This window comes from Dendrobates tinctorius, unplaced genomic scaffold, assembly GCF_039654945.1.
Source record: "Dendrobates tinctorius isolate UK_male_01 unplaced genomic scaffold, ASM3965494v1 ptg000019l, whole genome shotgun sequence".
NCBI classification, from domain to species: Eukaryota; Metazoa; Chordata; class Amphibia; order Anura; family Dendrobatidae; genus Dendrobates; species Dendrobates tinctorius.
In genome coordinates, this window is record NW_027361687.1 from 33,544,175 (window position 1) to 33,568,007 (window position 23,833).

At 48.2% G+C, this 23,833-nt stretch overlaps 1 protein-coding gene across 2 annotated transcripts in view; it reads right to left on the reverse strand.

Annotated features, from left to right (window-relative positions):
* Nucleotides 1-552: 552 nt before the first annotated feature.
* LMNA (lamin A/C) overlaps nucleotides 553-23,833 on the reverse strand; it is a 36,946-nt gene continuing 13,665 nt past the window's right edge. For both annotated transcript variants that reach the window (XM_073566862.1, XM_073566861.1), the window contains exons 3-13: nucleotides 11,858-12,014; nucleotides 11,656-11,781; nucleotides 11,370-11,540; nucleotides 3,714-3,839; nucleotides 3,416-3,636; nucleotides 3,133-3,346; nucleotides 2,948-3,055; nucleotides 2,727-2,846; nucleotides 2,525-2,620; nucleotides 2,195-2,440; nucleotides 553-2,103 (exon numbers count right to left, since the gene is read on the reverse strand). In XM_073566862.1, coding sequence (XP_073422963.1) covers nucleotides 2,074-2,103; nucleotides 2,195-2,440; nucleotides 2,525-2,620; nucleotides 2,727-2,846; nucleotides 2,948-3,055; nucleotides 3,133-3,346; nucleotides 3,416-3,636; nucleotides 3,714-3,839; nucleotides 11,370-11,540; nucleotides 11,656-11,781; nucleotides 11,858-12,014 — 1,615 coding nt within the window. In that variant the 3' untranslated portion in view covers nucleotides 553-2,073. The remainder of the gene's footprint in view (nucleotides 2,104-2,194; nucleotides 2,441-2,524; nucleotides 2,621-2,726; nucleotides 2,847-2,947; nucleotides 3,056-3,132; nucleotides 3,347-3,415; nucleotides 3,637-3,713; nucleotides 3,840-11,369; nucleotides 11,541-11,655; nucleotides 11,782-11,857; nucleotides 12,015-23,833) is intronic.

The window sequence follows — 23,833 nt, forward strand, 5'->3', positions numbered from 1 at the left end:
AATAATATCACCTTCTGGTGGTCACCGTCGCCCTCTGGTGGTCATCAGAATAGTATCTTCTGGGAATTCGCATCACCCTCAGGTAGTCATCACAATATCATTTCCTTGTGGCAGTCAACATTACCCTTTCTTTGGTACTCCGCATCAGCTTTGGAAAGTCATGAGAATAGTATCATTCTCTGGAAGTCTGCATCACCCTATGGCGCTGAATAGAATACTAGGATTTTTTGTCGCCATCTGGTGGTTATAAAAGTGGTATCATCATTTGGGGTATCCTTTGGTGGTCACTGGAGCACCATCAGCCTCTGGCGGTCATTGGACTAACATTACTGTAAAACAGGGGTGCACAACTCCAAGGTGTTGGAATCATCACCTGTGCATCTGACTAAATTATCACCTGTGCAATACTAAGGAAATCCTGAAAACATGATCTGTTGGTGGCCCATGAGGACCCTTGTGCACCCCTCTTGCAAATAAGCTTTCGGACTACAATCTTCCCATAATCGGAGTAGTAGTTGAATCCAATCCTTAAAGAGACAAGAAACTCAAAAATTTAGACCATTGGCTTTTATTTCAAATTGTACAGAAATGAGAAGCTGGGGGGCAGGGGGAGGAGGAAAGGCACTTCAAAAGCTTCTAAGGCACTTGGACGACAACCTCAACAGAAACCTACGCAACGATGGACTCTATCCAGTAGTACCAGCTATCTGGTTCACGTGTTACCGCACCGGAAGAGCCGGTCATCCCTGATCTCCCAATCACAACATTCAGTGCAGCTGGGTCTGACGCCTTTCACTGATGCCTCATCCTAAACCCGGACTGCGATCTAATCTAGAATGACATACAGGACTCCATGATATAACCCCGCTGCCGGGATTAACTCTTCGTGTACCATTATATATATATATATATATATCTCATCATCTACGATAATCAAGGCGTTCCACCCCAGGAAATATGTGCTTAGGGTAAAGCAGACTATGAAAGGCCAGTTTTAAAGGGACACCCCCACCCAAAGAGATGGAGCCTAATATATACGTGGTATTCCTTTAAATGGGCATTTTTTTTTTTTTTATCTTTCAAAAAATATAATTTGGAGTTAATAAAAAATAAATGTTAGCACCCCAAATAATCAAACAGAGCATACAATATATATATATATAGATAGATAGATAGATAAAGCAACATGCACTGTATGAATATGGCTACACGGGTAACTATGGAAAATAAGCGGCATAAAAAAGAAAGCAAGATGGCAGAGAGACCCCAAATGAATCCAAACATGTGGTCCCTGACCATGACACCTGAGTTGGGACCCCAGAAAAAAGTATTAAAGCGATAGAGGCTAGTGTTAAATGTGGGAATGACTCCCTCGCCTTACTCTGCACACACCGATAATAAACATCATCCCTAACCCTGAAAAATATCCTATACTCTGAGATTTGGCGCATAGTAGGCTGCTGCCATTTGTATGGCTACCAGAACAATGGTAGACGGAGTGCAATCATCTCAGGTCAAACCCGAACATGGCAGGACTACAACAAAATGGCGGCTGCTTACAACACTATGACAGAGGGCGTGAAAACTTCTGAAAACTGGCTAGCAATCAATCTTGTAAACACGGCTCTGTGTAACAAGCATCTTCTTTGGTTCTTCAACCTGTGAAGCAAAAGTCGCCAACTTCGTGCCCGTCTTTCGTATTGTGTCCGGGAGTGTTCAGTTTTCTTACTCATAGATTTCTATGAGTATTGAGTGAATACAAAAAAAAAAAGTGTTCAAAAAGTAGAAAAAAAAATCTTTTATCTCTAGAACTATTGAGGGTTCTGCGACAGTGGCATCACAGTGCAAAGTCAACAGGAAGTAGGCGCATCAACAAACGGCGGGGAGGGAAGACATTTTGGTTTTAGCTTTGGTTTCATTTAAGAAAAAAAATGGCTGCCTTCAAAAAGAAAGAAAACATTCTTCCTCTATATAAAATTCCTGATATAAAAAAATTAAAAAATGTAACAAAAAAAAAAATTCCCACAGGAAAAAATAAAGCTTCGCAGGGTGAGCACTGGAGTCATGGTGTTCTTACATGATGCCACAGCTCTCCGGGGATACCTGTGTGTATAAAGAAGGGGCAGAGGTCAGGAAGATCGCGTGTGGCCGACATTTATGACTTGTTACTGGTTATAACTGGAGGGTGACTTACCTTGGTACGTTGGTTGTCCCCCACGATGAAGGATCGAGGTGTCAGGCTCTCGCCCAGGGTGCTGCCCCCGCCAGTTCCTCCAGTGCTACGGAAGGTACGAGTGACCGTGGTGTAGGAGGAAGAGGAGGTGCCCGCACCCTGGGCACCCGCTAACCCCTTGTCAGCCGGCTGTCCGCAGGTGGTGCAAGTGATGTTGCGGGAACGCAGGTTGTACTCGCCAGGGTCTCCGGTAGAGTTCTGCCCGTCCTGCAGTGAATATGAGAAGATGTATTCAGTCCTCCAGAACCAGGGGCAATAGAGATACTAAAGCAGGTGTCATCCTTTACTTACATGATGATGGTGGTGGTGGTGGTGCCCGCTCTCATCATCCTCATCATCATCTTCATCATTCACTATTGCTCGGACAAGCTTACGCATAGCAACTTCCTGCAGGAATGAGGCAAGATCACATTGTTGACAGGAGAAACAGTACACCCCAGCTGAGTACATGTAACCCTGCACCTCTATCCCCCTCAGACTAGTGGGTACTCACCTCATTATTGGAGGTAAGCAGGGCCGTACGGATACTGTCCCCAGTCCCCCAGGAAGCGTGCGACTTATTGACAAAATCAGAGGGCGGGTTATGAGCAACGCCGGCCCCAGAGGACCAAACCTGAGTAGAGAGGAAAGATGTAATTAGCCTAATATTACATCATCCAGCACCAGGGGGTGCTAGGAGGGAAGAGGACACTTCAAATCACAAGACACACTCACCGTTAGAGTCTGCCCCGCCTTCAGCAGGGTCCTGGGGGGGAAGCGGAATATGATCGGCTTGTCATCTCCGATCTGACGTTTTATCTGCCAGTTCCCCATGGCCTGATCCTAGAATACAATAAAAATAGCGTCAAGAGAAACAATACACAACCGCCGCACCGAAGACATTACTTAGTGGTCGTCACCTCGTTGGACTTGTTCTTCAGACGAACAAATTTTCCCTCTGGATCAACCTCCTCAACGGCCACTTTACCGGTGGTCCTGGCGTGCTGTTGGTAGCTGATGACCCTAGAGTCGGCCTCCAGCTTCCTCTTCTTGGAGGTAGAAGAAACGTGCGCCCCGGAATGTCCTGTTCGCGAGACCCTCTTCTGCCCAGTGGGGCTGGGCGACAGCCGCAACCTGCAGGTACAAAACATCTCAGTTTGTCCATTGAGACTCTAGAAGGATCCCACCCTCTGGGTAACCCACCTCTCCTCCTCGCCCTCCAGGAGTTTGCGGTAAGCGTGGATCTCCATGTCCAGGGCCAGCTTGATGTCCAGCAGTTCCTGGTACTCATCCAGTTGTTGCTGCATACGAGCCCTCATCTCTGCCATCTCCCGGTCCTTCTCTGCCAAAACCCTGCGGTTGGAGTCCCTCTCCCTGGTCAGAGCGTCTTCCAGGTCCCGTATCTTCGCCTCCTTAGCAGACAGCTGTAGCAGACACAATGGTAGTTATCAACATCTTGTACCACCGCCATCTTTTCCATATAAATGATAGTCCCACTCACCTGTTTCTGCAGCTGACTAAGCTGAGCACTCAAGCTGTCTATTCGGATCCTACTCTGCTGAATCTCCTCATGAGCCTCACCGACCATCGAACTGTTCCGCTCTGCCGACAACTTGGCATTTTCCAGCTGTTAAAAGATCAAACGGTTATGTTATAATGAGATTCACCTCCACATGACAGCCCACAAACGGAAGTATGATAGTAGTTATATTCTTGTACATAGAAGGCAGTATTAAAGCAGTTATATTCTGGTATATAGGGGCAGTGTTATAGTATTATAGCAATTATAGACGTGTACAAGTCTATAATAAGTATTATAAGTTATATTCTTGTACATAGGGGGCAGTATTATAGTAGTTATATTCTTGTACATAGAAGCAGTATTATACTAATTATATTCTTGTACATAGGAGGCAGTACTATAGCAGTTATATTCCTGTACATAAGGGACAGTATTGTAGCAGTTATATTCCTGTACTTAGGGGCAGTATTATAGTAGTTATATTCTTGTATATAGGAGACAGTATTATAGTAGTTATATACTAGTACATAGGGGGCAGTATTAGGCTGTGTTCAGACACAGCGTTTTTTTCGCGTTTTTCCCGTGGATTTACCAAAAAATCTGCTCAAAAAAACGCTTAAAAGAAGCTTCCCATTCATTTTAATGCATTTTGCACTTTTTTTTCGCAGTAAAACATGGATTTTTGTGAGTACTCACTGTAAAATCCTTTTCTCCGAGACGCTCATTGGGGGACACAGATACTGTGGGTGTATGCTTCTGCCGCTAGGAGGCTGACACTAAGTGAAAAAAAGAGGTTAGCTCCTCCTCCGTCGTATACACCCTCGCCCCTATTGCGGGCGGAAATCAGTTTAGTGCCAAAGCAGTAGGAGGACAACAAAATCAGCCTTAATACAGGTACAACATATCCAAAACACCACCCTTATATCAAATTAGTAAATGCATATAAATTTAAACAAAACAAGAGCCAACTGGCTAATAGGGTGGGTGCTGTGTCCCCCAATGAGCGTCTCGGAGAAAAGGATTTTACGGTGAATACAAACAAAAATCCATGTTTCTCCTTCGCCTCATTGGGGGACACAGATACTGTGGGACGTCCTAAAGCAGTCCCTGGGTGGGAGATTGACTCACCGATCAAAGCTACATGCATCTCTTGTTTAAAGGTGCGCCACCGTTGCTTGGAGAATCCTTCTACCCAGGCTCGCATCCGCCGAGGCCTGAGCATGGATATTATAATATTTGGCAAATGTGTGCAGGCTGGACCAGGTTGCTGCCTTGCAAACCTGTTCCGTCGAAGCCTGGTGCCAAAGAGCCCAAGAGGCGCCCACTGCCCGGGTAGAGTGCGCTCTGATCCCTGCTGGAATCGGCGTGCCTCTAATGCGGTAGGACTCCTGAATAGTCAAATGAATCCATCTGGCTATGGTCGACTTTGAGGCAGTGAGTCCCTACCTGCGCTCTTCAGGGAGCATGAACCTCGTGTCCGTCGACGAAAGGGTGCCGTCCGCGACACGTACCTCCGGAGGGGTCTTACCAGGTCTAACGTGTGAAGAGCCTTTTCCACACGGTGCACCGGTGCTGGACAAAATGAAGGCAAAACAACATCTTCATTAATGTGAAATGAGGACACGACTTTCGGCAGAACAGGAGGGGCTGGTCTGAGGACCGCCTCATCCTTATGGAAAGTGAGGAACGGAGCTCGGCAGGATAGAGCCACCAGCTCTGAAACCCGCCTGATGGAAGTGAAGGCCACTAGGGGAACAACTTTCCAGGAAAGGTACCTCAAAGAGATATCCTGAAGCGGTTCAAAATGGAGCTTCCTGCAGAACACCTAGGACCATGTTAAGGACCCAGGCGTCCATAGGCGCCTTATAGGGAGGTATCCAGTGGGAGACTCAATGGATGAAAAGTCTTCACCTGCAAATTGGTAGTAATTCTGCACTGGAACAGGACGGATAAGGCCGACATTTGTCTCCTGCGGGAACTTGGGGCAAAGCCCGAGTCTAAGCCCAACTGGAGAAAAGCCAAGATGTTGGGGATCGAGAATCTCAGCGGAGAAACACCGCGGCCTCGACATCAAGCACAGAACACCTTCCAGGTGTGGTGGTAAATTCATGCTGAAGCAGGCCTTCGGGCGCTAATCATTGTAGCGACTACCTCGCTCCCGAACCCTGCCTGGGTTAGAACCCAAGATTCAACGGCCATGCCGTCAAACACAGAGTCCCTGAGTTCGGGTGGCAAATCAGCCCTTGAGACGGTAGATCTGGGCGCTCTAGCAGGCGCCCAGGCACGTCGGCGAGCAGCTGCATTAGATCTGCGTACCACGCTCGCCGGGGCCAGTCTGGGGCCAGCAGAATCGCCGGCCCCCCTACCGTCTTGATCCCTTTGCTGACTCTCCGGAGTAGTGGTAGTGGAGGAAATAGATATGGGAGGCGAAACTGGTTCCATGGCAGAACCAACGCGTCCACCGCAAATGCCTGCGGGCCCCTGGTCCGAGCGACATATGTGGGCACCTTGGCATTCACTCTGGAAGCCATAAGGTCCACATCCGGAGCTCCCCACAGTTGACAACTCTGCTGAAGAACTTCGGGATGTAGAGACCACTCTCCGGATGCAAGACCCTGCCGGCTGAGGATGTCTGCCGCCCAATTTTCCACGCCCGGGATGTGGACAGCCGAAATCACCGATTGGTCTGCGTCGGCCCACTGAAGAACGTGCCCCACCTCGTGCATGGTTGCTCTGCTGCGGGTGCCCCCCTGACGAATTATGTAAGCCACCACCGTGGCGTTGTCCGATTGAATCCAGATGGGGCGGCCTGCTAGAAAGTGATGAAACTCCTGCAGAGCCAGCCGAATTGCTTGTCTCTCCAAAAAGTTGATCGGGAGGCGTGCCTCCTGTGGCGACCACCGTTCCTAGGTTGTGTGGTGGTGAAACACCGCTCCCCATCCGAGGAGACTGGCGTCGATTGTCATTCGCAGCCCATGACCTGGGGGGAAAGGTTTCCCCTAGGCCAGAGAGGAACTGGTTATCCACATCCGAGCGACTGCCTGACTTGAGAGGACAGTTGGTACCGCCGATCGAGCATGAAAGGATTCTTATCCCAGGCTGACACGAGGCGTGCTGCAGGGGGCGAAGATGGAACTGGGCGAAAAGGTATCGCTTCCATTGCTGCCACCATTTTCCCTAGGATCCTCATCCCGGATCGGATGGTATGAGGGACTGGTTGGCGTAGTGTCCGGACTCCCTGCCGGAGATTAGCGCCTTTTCCTGAGGAAGAATTACCAACCCTCGGCAAGTGTCGAAGATCATTCCTAGGAAGGAGATCCTCTGAGCTAGCACAAGGGATGACTTCTTCGTATTGACCAACCATCTAGGCAGGCAAGAGTATCTAGCGTGATGTTGACACCTTCCTCGCATGCCCGTATTGACGGGCCCTTGACCAAGAGGTCGTCCAGATAAGGCAAAACGACTATGCCTCGAGAATGCAGTGTGGCCATGATAATTGCCATAACCTTTGTGAACACTCTGGGAGCCATGGCTAGCCCGAAGGGCAGCGCTACGAACTGAAAATGTTGAACGCTGATGGCGAAGCGTAGAAACCTCTGATGAGGAGGAAACATGGGAATATGCAGAAATGCGTCCTGGCTGTCTATTGAGGCAAGTAGTCTCACTGCTCCATGGCCGATATGACTGAACGGAGAGACTCCATCCGGAAATGTCTGATCCTGCTGAATTTGTTCAGAAGCTTCAGGTCCAAAACAGGCCTGACAGACCCGTCCTTTTTGGGGACCGCAAAAAGGTTGGGATAGAACCCTGAGCTCTTCCATGTTCCGGCACTGGAACAATGACTCTGTTGTGCAGGAGCGATTTGATGGATCCTAATAGAGCCCTTGCCTGGGTATCCAACCTGGGAAGCCGGAAAAGAAAAAAAACACCTTGGAGGGTATCAGACAAAATCTATTTTGTAACCTGAGGCCACCAATTTCTTTACCCATGCGTCGTGAGCGACATTGACCCAGATGTGGTGAATCCAGAGTAGGCGGCCAGCCACCTTGCCTGTGTCGTCCGGTAAAGGCCTCGAGTCATTTGGCCGACGATCTTTGGGATCTGGATCCGCACGATCTGAGCCCCTGAGTATGCAACCTCCCCAATGGGTTGGATCTATATGAGACCTGCCGCCCCTATCCTGGCTGGTGCGGCCTGAGGCGGCGGCATTGGCTGCTGTAGTCCACCCGGGGTTGCGAAAGGCCCAAAAACGTGCCTGAAAACGGGTGACGAAAAAACGTTTTGACCCTTTGTTGAGGGAGAAACCCGCTCTTTCCTCCTGTGGAGTCGGAGATAAGTTGATTCAACTTCTCCCCAAATAGATGGCCACACTGATAAGGCAGGGAAGTCAAAGACTTCTTAGAAGTAGAGTCGGCTCGCCATGTCCTTAACCATAGGGCTCTTCTGATAGAAATTGCATTAGCGGCAGCAAGTGCCAAGCAATTGTCCGCATCCAAAGACGCATCGATTACATAGTCTCCGGCCATCGCCATCTGACCTGCGACCTCCGAAATCTCTGCAGGTAGATCCTGCTTCTGCGCGACCTTGTTTAATGCTTCTGACTATGATATCATGGCCTTGGCCACCCAAGTTGCTGCGAATGAGGAAGCGAGCGCTGACCCCGACGCCTCATATACTGAGCGAGCTAGGCTCTCTATAAGGCGATTCGTGGGATCCTTAATCGAGGATACACTAAGGACGGATAGCAGGGCCTTAGTGGCTAGGCGTGAAACCGGAGGATCCACCATCGGGGATTCCATCCATTTTTTACGGAGACCCGGAACAAACGGATACCCTGTTTCAAGTGCCTTTTGACCTGAAAAACACCTGTCTGGACGTTCTCTGTGCCGCTGCACTATGTCCTCAGACTCCGGGTGAGAGGAAAAAAATTCTGTGCGGGCGCTTCACCCGCTTAAATGCCACTTTATGCCCCGTAGCCACTGCGGGACCATCTTCAATCCCCAGGGTCTGATCGACGGCTTCTATGAAGCTGTCCACTGTTTCACGTGATCCTGGAGTGTCCAGGTCAAGGGGCTCGTCTGAGTCGCAATCTGAGGTCTACTCGCTATCAACCACTGGTGACGGGGAACGAGAAGCAGAACTTACGGATGCCTAAGCATCGGATGGACTGGGCGACACCGTGTGGACTCTTTTCCCCCGGGTCTGCCTGGAATGAGAGCGGCCCCTGCAGGCCGAAGGCTCTTGTGAGGTGGAGGTTCCCTCTAAGGCCGGCGAGCCACTGTCCCTGCCCCTATCTGGGGTCCGAAGGGACTCGACTGCCCTCGTCAGCGATGTCATGGACTGTGATAGAGATAGCCCACTCCGGGGGGTCCGGGACCTCAGTCGCGGTCGCAGGGGAGGGCTCCTGGGCACGTTCGGAGTCACAGGCTTCGCATAATTTTGGCTCTGTGCTCGTGGAAACCTAACTCCAGAAGAAATGCATGCGGCATAAAGGAATGTGTGCCCTAATTTAAATGAGGGTTGAGGGGACGGGACGTCTAAACGCCCATAGCGCGTCTCTAGGGTCGAGGTCACACTTACCCCGTCCTGTGTCCCCACGTCCGCTGCCTCTGCGCTGCCATGCGCTGTTTTCCTCTGGGTAGGCCGGGACGTTCCTCTCCTGGACGCGGCCTACCCTGCCTTGAAACCGGGGGGCTCAATTTGCTCGGCGTCCGCCCTAGCCCGGGGGGCGGCGCCGGAAAAAATGACGTCATACCGGGGGCGGGACTTCCGCCCCCCACGGCCTAGTCACAGCCGAAGCCGCGGGCTAAATTTTACATGCCCGCCTGCCGCGAAAAGACGCCACACCGGGGGCGGGACTTCCGCCAGCGACCTAGTCACGACCGAAGCCGCGGGCTAAATTTTGCATGCCCGCCGCGGGGGAGGGAGGGGGTCGCGCTGCTGATCCCTGCCGCCGGAACCCGGCATCCACGCCAGGCGGAAAGAGGCAGGAGGGAGGAGAGGGAAGGAAGAATGCCTTACACTTCCTAAGATGCCTGGAGCTTCAGTGGATTCCCCGGAGCGCTGCCGCAGGGCCCTCCCCAGCCCTCCTTAATTGACTCCGGATCTAGCACACCAGGTAGAGGGGATGGGGTTAATTTCTGGACAGTGCAGGCACCCTAGCTCCGTCTAACCCCTTCAGGGGGTGAGAAGAGGGACCGTCCGCCGCCTTGCAGCACCGCCGTCTAGCGTTGGTGGAGCAGTGGGGGCCGCACAGACTAGTCTTGTGCCTCTGTACAAGCCCATGGTTTCAATACCTAGGGGTAGACAGGGCTAAGTCTGGCATAATGTCCCACGTCGCGGGAAAGGATACGTGGAGGGACACTCGCACGTGCTCGCCCGTTGATGGTTTGGGGAAATCGGATCCTTTCAATAGGATGCGTTGCCCCTGTCTTATCTTCATAAAATAACAAACAAAAATAGAAGTCTGGGGAAAAAGGCTCAGATATGTCCCACATTGCGGGAAAGGATATGCGGAGGCGATACTCAACGCGTGCTCGCCCGTTGATGGTTTGGGGAGATCGGCCCCTTTCAATAGGGTCCGTCGCCCCTGTCTTATCTTCATGGAAAAAAAGAAAAGAAAAAGAAGTCTGGAGAAAACCAAACACGTGTGCCTCCAAAGACACTAAGCATAAAACTGATTTCCGCCCGCAATAGGGGTGAGGGTGTATACGACGGAGGAGGAGCTAACCTCTTTTTTCACTTAGTGTCAGCCTCCTAGCGGCAGAAGCATACACCCACAGTATCTGTGTCCCCCAATGAGGCGAAGGAGAAAAACGCAGCATGCTCATTAATTTCGCGGTAAATTCCGCATTTCTGGCTATTTTCTGTGTGTCTGGGGACGCGCGGAAAAAAAATCGTGGCAAAAACGCACGGGAAAAAAAAAGCGCGCTTTTTGGGAAGGAGTCCTGTTTTTATGCAGAAATTTTCTGCATACGTGTGCACATAGCCTTATAGTAGTTATAATCTTGTACATAGGATGCAGTGTTATAGTAGTTATATTTCAGTACATAAGGGACAGTATTGTAGTAGTTATATTCCTGTACATAGGGGCAGTATTATAGCAGTTATATTCTTGTACATAGGGGCAGTATTATAGTAGTCATATTCTTGTACATAGGGGGCAGTATTTTAGTAGTTATATTCTTGTACATAGGAGGCAGTATTATAGTAGTCATACGCTTGTACATAGGCGCAGTATTATAGTAGTTATATTCTTGTACATAGGGGGCAGTATTATAGTAGTTATATTCTTGTACATAGGAGCAGTATTATAGTAGTTATATTCTTGTACATAGGGGGCAGTATTACAGTAGTCATACGCTTGTACATAGGAGCAGTATTATAGTAGTTATATTCTTGTACCTAGGGGCAGTATTATAGTAGTTATATTCTTGTACATAGGGGCTGTATTATAGTAGTTATAATTTCTTGTACATAGGGGGCAGTATTACAGTAGTCATACTCTTGTACATAGGAGCAGTATTATAGTAGTTATATTCTTGCACACATGGGAAGTACTACAGTATGATATGATTAATAATTTGCCATATATAGGCCACAAGAAGCTATCCACAAGCAGTTCCTCCATGTCACCTTGGCATTGTATGTCTTCTCCAGCTCCTCTTTGTACAAGAAAATCTGCCCCTCATGTTGGGCCCGGAGTTCCTGTAGAGCATCAGCCAGTCTACTTTCAAACTCACGCTGGCGGCCGCTATCAACTTCTACCAGTCGTGTTTCATGTCGACTCCTGGTCTCTCGCAGTTCCTGAAATAAATAGGATGGTGAGGTTAACGTCAACTACGAGGTCAGAGACACTGCATATACAACAGTATACAGCGCGATCGCCAGGTATAAAGTGCTGCAGTGATCATGTACCAACCTCACTGTAGATGTTCTTCTGAAATTCTAGCTCTTCTTTCAGGGTTTGGTTACGGTTTTCGGCATCCACGCGGCGCAGCATCTCATCCTGGAGCTGCTTCTTCGCATCCGTGAGGCTTCCTTCCAGCTGTAGAGATAATTATTCAGTATACAGCACATGGTATAGACAATATCCACCACCCTTAGCAATATGGATGCCTGACCTTGGCGATTTGGCCCCTGAGTTCCCGCACTTCTGCCTCCAAATTTCTCTTCTCCCCGAGAGCGGTGGACAGTGCCGCATCCTTGGAGTTCAGGAGTGCCTCTAGATCCTTCAGCCGGGCCTGAGCCGCCAGGAGATCAGCCTCTTTCTTCTTGTTTCTGGAAAAGACAAATACCACTGTAGATTAGGTCTTGGCTCCACCCTCGCGAAGCTGGCTTTTGACTTTGCTTCTAAGCCACGCATCGTGAAGGTGGCAAATAAACCATATAATAGTGCCATCACCCAACATACATACATAGACCTCAGACCACCCCATAATATACAGAAATGAGAAATTACACACACTGTATACAGCCCCTGGCCACTGTTTACAGGCCCCAGACCAGAACTCTCTGTACGTAGACCATACCCCCTGTAAACAGACCTTCACAGAGTACAGATCTCTGCCCAAACCTCCTCCGTTTACCGCCTGCAACAGACCACCCAGGTCTAAAACTTGCCTATAGTGGAGGGGAAACACAGGGACAAGGAAAATTGAGTATTTAGGCACCCAAGAGATTTGCAGGCTCTACGGGGATCTCCCCATATTGCCTATTACCCAGCTTTCCCAGAGTCAGTTATAACAGGATTGCACAGCAGCTGTTGCACATCAGACTTTACTTGTCAGAAGCACTAAATCCTCTATAAACTTTGGGAGACGCATTTTGGAGGTCCCTGTATAAGTCCTGGACGTGGCGGACGCGGAACATGTCTGGTATTTTTATCTCTAAACTAAAAAATAAAAGGTTTGATCGCAGTAATGCGCTTGATGGCGGCGCTCCAGGAGCAGCAGCCACTTCCATGCACACTCGCTCCAAGTTTCCAGGCTCAGTGTTTATACAGGAGTCTCCCTCGGGTGGGAGGGGGTGCCGTTACCCATTGTCAGCAGGAGCCCCCGTCAATGTCAGGACTTTTATTACATGAAAATGTTAGAAAATCTGTTCTAAATTTCATTTTCACAATTCCAGGATTAATTTGCAGGAATGGTGTTTAAGCTATTTTTGCAGAGAGTTAGATTTTAGCCAAACCACCCCCCCCCCATGGATTGTCTGCCCTCCATTCTTAGCTTTACGAGATGAAGGGAACGCCCGGATCTAAGGTAACATACACTGACAGAAATCCCCTGAGGGCGCAACCAATCCGGGGGGGGGGGGGGGGTTGGGACTTGTCAAACCAGACAGGAAAACACAAGGTGGAGGGGGATCATACACATAGGCCAGTGAAAGGAATCACTACCTGCGCTCTTATATGACAACGGTGAGAAACAGATCACCTAATACCACTTTGGACCCAGCGGCGTCCCTACATGCGCACAATGACCTGGCCCTGGCGGGGTTTCTACACACGTTCAACGACCTAGCGGCATCCCTTCATGCGCAATGACCTGGCCCAGGCGGCATCCCTACAGGTCATCACCTTCCCCTAGGTGGCTTCTCCGAGGCCCAGCGTGCCTCATACCTCAGTGGTATCAGTAACTCTACTAGTCCATATGGATTTCGGTGGAGCTAATGCTGTGCTCCGGCTCTGCATACACAGGGTGTATACACTTGGCACATTATAAGGTTATTACACTCCTGGCCAGGAAAGGCTGACATGTAAAGCTGCCACGTTGCTGCCGCCTGTCATATCCTTTTCTTCCTTACTGTGCATTCGCCAAGTTTTAATTCTTTTAAATGCCAGATTTCCGCCCAGCACTCTAGGGAAACCTAAAAATTGTAAACCAGACCGAAAACACATGCATCTCCTCTATCCAAACACATGGCTCATAGGCTGCATGCAGGCGCCATTTTTGGGGAGTCACAATAGAGCAGCACTTATTTTTTGTGCACCTTGTTTTCCCAAGTGTGGTAGACGGATGGAAAGGAGATCTGACCCCAGGCAGTCACATGTGCGGACTCAGCAGTGGCACGGTTAATGCTCCTGCAGATTCTTCCTCCTCTTAGGCCACATCACATGAGTCATCACTCCAGTATGGAAACCCCACAAGGAGGGGGCACAGTTTGTGTCTGTGTTTCTATGGCAACAGACATGGGCTTTGGTGCGTCCCCGTGCCTATTTCCTCTGCACAATGGATACTAGTCTGACTTGTATCAGGGAGGGGAAATCGCTTACATGACACTCCGGCGACGCATCAGAAGGGGATGACTAAAAATAACAGGCTTAAAGAGACACTCCACCCAAAATTTGATAAATATCTACATCCCCAACCGCTAATATTATTATATACCAGACTCATAAGCAGCGACATCAGGGAAAGACACGCACCGCAAAATATGCAGGACACCCCCAAAACACTCCCCAACTCAGTGTCATGACTAGTGCACATCGTACCTATGAAACAGGTGTGGCCCCCCGCACAGTGTCCAATAGGGCACCCTCACAACTAGAGACAGCCACGGCGCACCCACAGTGCCCCCCCCAACAACAGTGACACCCAGCTTCCCCCCCACAACAGTGACACCCAGTTTCCCTCCCCCACAACAGTGACACCCAGTTTCCCTCCCACACAACAGTGACATCCACAGTCTTCCCCCACAAGTGACACCCAGTGTTCCCCCCCCCGACAGTGACACCCAGTGTTCCCCCCCCCGACAGTGACACCCAGTGTTCCCCCCCCCGACAGTGACACCCAGTGTTCCCCCCCCCGACAGTGACACCCAGTGTTCCCCCCCCCGACAGTGACACCCAGTGTTCCCCCCCCCGACAGTGACACCCAGTGTTCCCCCCCACGACAGTGACACCCAGTGTTCCCCCCCCGACAGTGACACCCAGTGTTCCCCCCCCCGACAGTGACACCCAGTGTTCCCCCCCACGACAGTGACACCCAGTGTTCCCCCCCACGACAGTGACACCCAGTGTTCCCCCCCACGACAGTGACACCCAGTGTTCCCCCCCCACGACAGTGACACCCAGTGTTCCCCCCCACGACAGTGACACCCAGTGTTCCCCCCCACGACAGTGACACCCAGTGTCCCCCCCACAACAGTGACACCCAGTGTCCCCCCCCACAACAGTGACACCCAGTGTCCCCCCCACAACAGTGACACCCAGTGTCCCCCCCACAACAGTGACACCCAGTGTCCCCCCCACAACAGTGACACCCAGTGTCCCCCCCCACAACAGTGACACCCAGTGTCCCCCCCCACAACAGTGACACCCAGTGTCCCCCCCCACAACAGTGACACCCAGTGTCCCCCCCCACAACAGTGACACCCAGTGTCCCCCCCCACAACAGTGACACCCAGTGTCCCCCCCCACAACAGTGACACCCAGTGTCCCCCCCACAACAGTGACACCCAGTGTCCCCCCCACAACAGTGACACCCAGTGTCCCCCCCACAACAGTGACACCCAGTGTCCCCCCCACAACAGTGACACCCAGTGTCCCCCCCCACAACAGTGACACCCAGTGTCCCCCCCACAACAGTGACACCCAGTGTCCCCCCCCACAACAGTGACACCCAGTGTCCCCCCCCACAACAGTGACACTCAGTGTCCCCCCCCACAACAGTGACACCCAGTGTCCCCCCCCACAACAGTGACACCCAGTGTCCCGACATACCAGTGACATCCACAGTGTCCCTTCACCCCCCCCAGCCGTAAGACTGTCTCATTGTTGTATAGAATTAGGCAGGAGGTGTCTCGGATGTGGTGACACATTAGTGCCGCACCCTATTTCTCAATACTTTCCCTGTGAGACAGACTGGGATAATAGGATGAGGACACATGAACTTCAATACAGTAGCTCAGCAGGTGCGCTCTCATCACGGTCCAGCCACCATAGGAGAAGATGTAATATTGGGAGACATCATTGAGGCACAGAGGCATCTTCATAGAGAAGTAGCTTGTCTTTGTAGTCATTTTCTCCTTTTTTGTATTGTGGGCTGGGTCACAACATTGCCACCATCTCATCATTCTTATGACTGGAAGAGTAAGAGTGTAATCCTCTTGCTGCAATGAATGATATAACATCTTAGGACACACCACCCCGTATTTATCTATGGCCAGCACAGGAAGCTGTGCCAGAATAGCTGGCCACTTCATCATCTGGCATCACTGATAGGACAAGCTGTCACTTCTTACGAAAAGCAGCTCGAAAAATCCCCAGAACACATCCGACTGACCGAAGTATGGCGGCCGTTCAAACTAACCAAAACTATGACATAGAACAGCCGCTTTTCCCAGAAGTGCACATTATTGTTGCATCCCATTAATTAACGGTGTAACAAAGCTCCTAGGCCCCAATACAGAATCTATATGAAGGCCCCTATGAGCCATCTCTTATGACAACAAACCAGGTCCCAGATTCCCAGGTACAGCAGTGACCATGCACTACAAACGTGCCACACCCTATCCTCCCTTTCTAAACCCTTTCTACAAATTTCCCGAGTAAAGTCCCGCAGCCATCTTATCTCCTGCTACAATAGCAGGTTCATACGTCATGATGAGTGAGGAGGGACTCAACCACTGGAACTGACATACAGTGGGGAAAAAAGTATTTAGTCAGCCACCAATTGTGCAAGTTCTCCCACTTAAAAAGATGAGAGGCCTGTAATTGACATCATGGGTGTACCACAACTATGAGAGTCAAAATGAGAAAACAAATCCAGAAAATCACCTTTTCTGATTGGGCAAGATTTGTTTTGCAAATTATGGTGGAAAATAAGTATTTGGTCATTAACAAAAGTTCATCTCAAAATTTTGTTATATATCCTTTGTTGGCAATGATAGAGGCCAAACGTTTTCTGGAAGTCTTCACAAGGTTGGCACGCACTGTTGGTGGTATCTTGGGCCCATTCCTGCAGATCTCCACTAGAGCAGTGATGTTTTGGGCCTGTCGCTGGGCAACACGGACTTCAAATCCCTCCAAAAGTTTTCGATGGGGTTGAGATCTGGAGTCTGGCTAGGCCACTCCAGGACCTTTGTTTCTTACGAACCGCTTCTTCGTTGCCCTGGCGGTGTGCTTGGGATCATTATCATGCTGGAAGACCCATCTACGTTTCAACTTCAATGCTCTTGCTGATGGAAGGAGGTTTGCACTCAAAATCTCACTATACATGGCCCCATTCATTTTTTCATGTACACGGGCATCAGTCGTCCTGGTGCTTTTGCAGAGAAACAGCCCCAAAGCATGAGGTTGCCAGTCCCATGCTTCACAGTAGGTATGGTGTTCTTTGGATGCAACTCAGCATTCTGTCTCCTCCAAACACGATGAATTTTGTTTCTACCAAACAGTTCTACTTTGGTTTCATCAGACCATTTGACATTCTCCCAATACTCTTCTGGATAATCCAAATGCTCTCTAGCAAACTTCTGACAGGCCCAGACATGTACCGGCTTACGCAGGGGGACACGTCTGGCACTGCAGTATCCGAGTTCCTGGCAGCGTAGTGTGTTACGGTGGTCCCAGCTCTATGCTGGTCATTCACTAGGTCCCCCCCGGTGAGGTTCTGGGATTTGTGCTCACTGTTCTTGTGATCATTTTGACCTCACGGGGTGAGATCTTGTGTGGATCTCCAGATCGAGAGAGATTATCAGTGGCCTTGTATGTCTTCCACTTTCTTATTATTGCTCCCACAGTTGATTTCATCCACACCAAGCTGCTTGTCTATTGTAGATTCAGTCTTCCCAGCCTGGTGCAGGGCTACAATTTTTTTTCTGGTGTCCTTCGACAGTTCTTTGGTCTTCACCATAGTGGAGTTTAAAGTGTGAATGTTTGAGGTTGTGGACAGGTGTCTTTTATACTGATAACAAGTTCAAACAGGTGCCATTACTACAGGTAATGAGTGGAGGACAGAGCAGCCTCTTAAAGAAGTTACAGGTCTGTGAGACCCAGAAATCTTGCATGTTTTTAGGTGACCAAATACTTATTTTCCACCATAAATTGCAAAATAAATCTTGCCAAATCAGACAAGGTGATTTTCTGGATTTTTTTCTCATTTTGACGCTCATAGTTGTGGTCTACCTATGATGTTAATTACAGGCCTCTCATCTTTTTAAGTGGAAGAACTTGCACAATTGGTGGTTGACTAAATACTTTTTTTTACCCACTGTATCAGGACATTTTGTAAATCTATAGGGTTTTGTTTTTTTTACTTCTATTTTTGTATATCCCCCTTTGTGGCAATTACAGCAGGATCTATATAAGTAAAGAAGGGTTGTCCAAGCGCACATATAGCACAAGTTTATCGCATCACATAGGTCAGGTGACATGCGCCATTTGCTGCTCTGACCAGCAGGTCCAGGGATCATGAAGTTGCACTATGCATTACATGTTCTTTAGGAACCGCAATGGGGTTGGCAATCACCCAATGTTCACACAGACTGTTTTTCAGCCTAAGATGCCACACTTTAGTGACTCCTGGTGTAGGAAGGAAGTCTGTTGTGTACGGGAGTGAAATCCGGATGTCATTTATCCTTACAATACTCATCAAGAGAATGAGTTCACAGTTTTCCTCTACATCTACATCCATATCATCCTGGGTAGAAGAGCCTTAAATTTAAAGGAAGTCTCAAGAAAACCGTTATAGGCTATGTTATACGTAGTGCACAATTAGAAGACTGAATATGACAAAAACAGGGAATCCTTGTGTCATAATCTGCCCCCTGTACAGTATCATTTTAACCAGGTGCATCCCTTTACATTTTTTAGCTTAGTGGTAAAATCCAGAAGATTTAAAAAAAGACTGGTTCAATGGAGAAAATCCAATTGACTACTTTGCAGTTATGATAATCAAACAAATATATATTTTGTATTAAATTAAAACAGTACATTTTGACAATATTTTACTAAAGAAATACAATTTCCCAAAAACTTGAAAGCAAAAGCTGGGATTTTCGGCAGTCACCACATGATGCCCCTTCAGTTGAGTGCACATGCTGCGGATTCACCTGCGGATTTTTCCGTGCGGATTTGCAGGTAAAACCGCAGGTAAAGTGACCTGCAGTTTTTCTGCGGATTTGCCAGCGGGTTTCCCCTGCGGATTGACACCTGAACAATGGAACAGGTGTCAAACCACTGCAGAATCCGCAGAAAGAATTGACATGCTGCGGATTTAAAACCGCAGCAAATCCACGCGGCAAAATCCGCAGCATGTGCACTGCGGATTTGAAATCCCATTGGCTAACATTATACTGTACACTGTCTGCAGAACTGCTGCAGATCCGCAGGGCCGGATCCACAGCGTGTGCACATACCCTTACCCTGTTTTTTTACGCTGCGCGTTTTGCTGCGTTTCCTCAGATCCCCATCCTTATAAAACACAAGCGACTGCTGATGAAAGCTAAGACGTCTCCCCCTCCAGTCATTATAGGAGGGTGCATATCCAGAGATGGTGGCTGTCACCTCCCCAGGCAGCTACAGAAAATACATTGGAGGCGTCCCGAGCAGCTGCACGAGGAACATGCCTTCTGCAAATCCCCATAAACATGCAACAACCAAAATGGGAAAAAAAAACAAAAAAAAAAACACGCCTCCAGAGACCGTTACAGAACAAAGAATTGCTAGAAATTATAGAAAAAAAAATGTTTTACCAAATTTACGAGCCACAAACTTGAAGAAATATTTTCTGGTTGTGAGTCATGAGCTGGGCGGCAACCAAGAGTGAAATAATAATGTAATTATAACCACAGTGGAAACTTCTATTCCATCCCCCACCACCTCTGCTCCAGGGCTGCTCCGATTTATGGGATAAAAGGAAAAAAAAAAGGAAAAATTTACAAGCCGTATCGTCTTTGCACAAGCTGTTCTTTGTTAGCGAGATCTGCAAGACGATAGAAATTGTTAAGGGAGGTGTCTGCCATTGGAAAACAAACTAAGGGAATTTATTTTTATGTTTTAAACAGTTTTATTATATATGTTTTACTTTTTATCTTTACTTTCATTTTTTTAGTACGGTATATCTTATTTTTTTTATTATGTTTTATGCATTTATTCTTTAAGCATATTTAATATTTTTTTTACCTTTTTAAGATTTTCGTTTTAAATTTTAGATATTCTTTATAGATCTATTTTTAGCATTTTTCTTTTTTTTATCCTCATCTTATTAATTATTTCAGCATAATTTTTATTTTAATCTTTACCATTTTATATTTTATTAGATGGTATCTATCATGGGATTTTGTTTTCACACAAAATGATCTCCCATGGATTTAAATATCGTACACGGTGTGTTTATAAAGAAAAAAAAAAAAAAGGACACAGATCTGTAGCGAGTTCCTGCGTGAGACATTATGGGCGAGCTGAGACCGCACTGCTAGGACATAGGGAATTACTTATGTAAATTAAGGTGTCACACCCCTTTAAGAAGCTGCTTAACCAGGTCTATTAACATTAGCCGCTAACCGACTACCAAGTGATAGGAATATTACGGCCTGTGGTCCCTGAAGCTTCAGGGTACAATTCAGGAAGCAATTGCCAGTCCTTATTTAACTAGGGCTGGGGGGTCAGTTCCTGTTTTCACACCATTTATCAAGGGGAATGGGTCTGACCACAGAGAGGGAAGAAGAAATATGTGCTCACAATAGCGCACTTACTGCACTTCAAAATGGCGGCCAAAATTCATCACCTAGATCGCGCCAGAGATACAGACGATCCTCAACGCAACGGTTTTTGTGTTTTTTTTCTTTACTATGAGGATGTAACCCGATGACCGCAACGTAGAAGACCACGAACGTGAACCTCACATCTACCCACGTGGGCATCCAATCACTGCCGAGGAAATGGTAAACAGGCATGTCTGCCAGGTGCGATGACCTTATGTATGGGAGCAACGTTCTGGATGAATGCCGGGTAACTTCGACAACCTCCGGTGATCCATTTGGAGAGGTGCCATCTTTCTTTACTCATTACACACCAGGACAAAATGCTTTCGCTTCATGCAAGAGTCAGGAATTCAAAATATGCAAGAAAAAAGTGCACCCTGTCCCACAGGGAGCAGCCCGCAGATGAGAAGACACTACTGTGCAAGTCTAGAGGACAATGGGCTGACTTACAGCATTTTCCTTAGCAACCTTTACGAAAATGATGGCGTTACCATAATAACCAGTTTTTGTTCAGCAAGTTGAAAAGTAAAAGCAGTGATCTTATTGGTTAGGGGACAGACGCAAGCACTGGCTGCTAACAGAAAAATTCTACTCTTACATTGGTTGCTATGGGCAACATATTATTTGTCAGCAGCTGATCCATAACATGTTCCTCGAAAATGTCAGCCTTGCCAGTCACTGGGTATTTTGTGTGACTGGCACAAAGGCGGTTAACGGGCACAAGATTAGGGGCGATATGCCAGCCTTAGTAGCTATAGCTACCGGCCGATTGTCCGGACAAAGAGACTTTTATCATGGCTACGGGAGTGGCTGCTGGGAAGAAGCAATGTAGACGACATGTGGAATTTCAGACGTCGGCGCGTGGGATGCCGGCTGATGCCCGGCAGTCACATGGGTCATTGCCCAGAATGATAGTGCTCAAATACACACCTCCTTAAATACTCTGTGCTCAATAACAAAAGTAGGGTCCTAAAATCCTCTGTGCTGCAGGCCAGCTGTTTCACAGCGCGATACCTATTCATCCCTTTTGTGCTGAATTATTTGTGATTAGAATACGGGTGCGGCAGAGCACATAAGCCGTTGCCAAGGTGTGCGACGGTCATGATACCCAACACGCCGCCGAGCTATGAAGCATTATGCAAGAGATGAGCTGCACATTACTACTTTATGAGCTGGCAGGTCTTGGCCTTTGATCCACCATGGAAACAACAGGTAAAATATCAGCGGCAAGCGTGGGCCTGAAAGTGAGAAGAATTCACCACGCCAAAAACTTAGGTGACTTCAGACACGGAAGGAATTCATCTCATGCGACACCCTGGGACAACAATGCGTTTACTCTGTGCATTCACTAAAGGAATGTGTGGGGCTGAAGACATACAGCCCACAGTGGCAGCAACCTGCATCCTTCACCCCACACACTATACCCAACCTTTAAGTAAAGACTACGTTGTCATATGTGTCGGAGCTACGAGAGAGATAAGTGTTAAGTAAGACGGGTGGACGTCCCTCAGAAACCTCCGACAGGTAAAGAATGAGATGGTAAATATACCTCAGAACATCAGGCGGCCATATTGCTTTGCACGTGTTCCCAGCCTGTTGTGGTATGCATTGTCGCTATGCCAGACAGGTGGTGCTCCTCAGAAACCACAGACTGATTTATTTTAACCGTCCGATAAATTTACCTCAGAACATCAGGCGGTGGCCATATTGCTTCGCAAGTAAATAAGAACAATGCTATTGTACGTGTCTCGAAGCTATGCAAGAGATACAAGTTACATCAAATGGCGAGTGCCCCTTAGAAATCACTGGTTGGTTTATGAATGGGCTGACTGTACCTGGCTGATATATTTACCGCAAAACAATAGGTGGCGACCATATTGCTTTGCACGTGTTCCCTCAGGAGGGACGCTCGTAACAATCCATGTGGACCCATCACACCCTCTTTGCTATGTACGTATTAAACTTTATAGGTTACTGACTTCATTATAACCACAGGTTTTACCCTCAGTGTGGCGGCCATCTTGCAGCCATTGTGAAGGATAGTGAAACCCAATTAATTATTTTAATAAAACACATTTTTAGAGTTTTATTGTTTTATCTTCACATTCTGAGTGATGCCCTGGTGCTGATTACTCGCATTGTCACAACAAAAAAACAAAACAAAAAAAAAACAAAAACGAGACAACAAGATGACAGGCACAAGTTTTAAGGGTTTTTTTTATATGTGATGCTGGGGAATTTGTGAAAAGCGAGACTTCCCAATATAGGCACAACTCGTTACACAACGTCTCCCGCTCGTTTCGTGCGAAGCACCCAATTCTTATTATAATCACCCCCCTTTTTAATGCATGTTGGGACCTCAGCGCCAACGGCTATTCCTGACAATTTAAAACTAGGTATGGTGCAAGCGGCCATGTTTTTATGATCAACCAGTTATAAGATCAAAGACACATTCCCTATATTTTAAGATGGAAATTCCGACAACCATGAAAAATGAAAAAAAAGTCTTGTTTGCCAACTCCGTCCCACATGTGTATGTAATTGGGGGGAGGGGGATAATTACGGATAAAGGGCAGAATGGGGAGGAGGATGGGTTGGAAAATTAAAAGCAGAATCTAGGATGTTGGCAGGACACCATCTTTTTCCCGTCATCGGAGGGAAGATGCCATATAGGGAGCTGAAGCTCACCCGCCCTGACTTTCTCTGCCGATAGCGGGTGGCACGCTGGGTGTGCCCAATATCAGTGTACAATCGGCTGCCCAGACACAACACATGGCCGAGGAGAACAACAAGACAAGGCTACAGTCTGTAGGACGTCGGTGCCACAGCAGGCGGGCACAATAGGCTCAATGGCAGATAAAGATGACAGCTGCAAAGGAAGCAGCTGCCAGTCTCCGTGTGACCCGATATCTTGAGCACAGAGAAGCTTAAATACTCTGTGCTTCAATGCCAAGTACAACACATAAAAATGGAGGGGGCATGAAAACATTAACCAGATGGCATCGACTATCAGAAATGGCACTGCCAGTAGGCATAGAAATCAATACCAGATGTTGGGAGCTGAATGTCGGGCACCATATTATAGGGTGGATGATAAATAGTCAGTTTGGGGGGTATAACACCAGGCAGTAATGGGAGCACAGTACCGGGCACAGGGGTGGGGTGAAGCATTCAGCTTTCCTATGAGTCAGTCCTCAAAAAAAAAATCCAAAGTCAGATTATTTCTGTCTGCAGCAAAGGCTATTAATACAGGAGCAGTGGAGGGGGGTGAAATCCGGAGAGGACAGGAATTTCAGCCCCATATCCGCGCCTGGAGAAAGTGAAAGTCATGAACAGGAGAGAAGCCGCAGCAAGATTAACGGATTCAAACCAAAACAAGATCCAAAGGAGCAAAG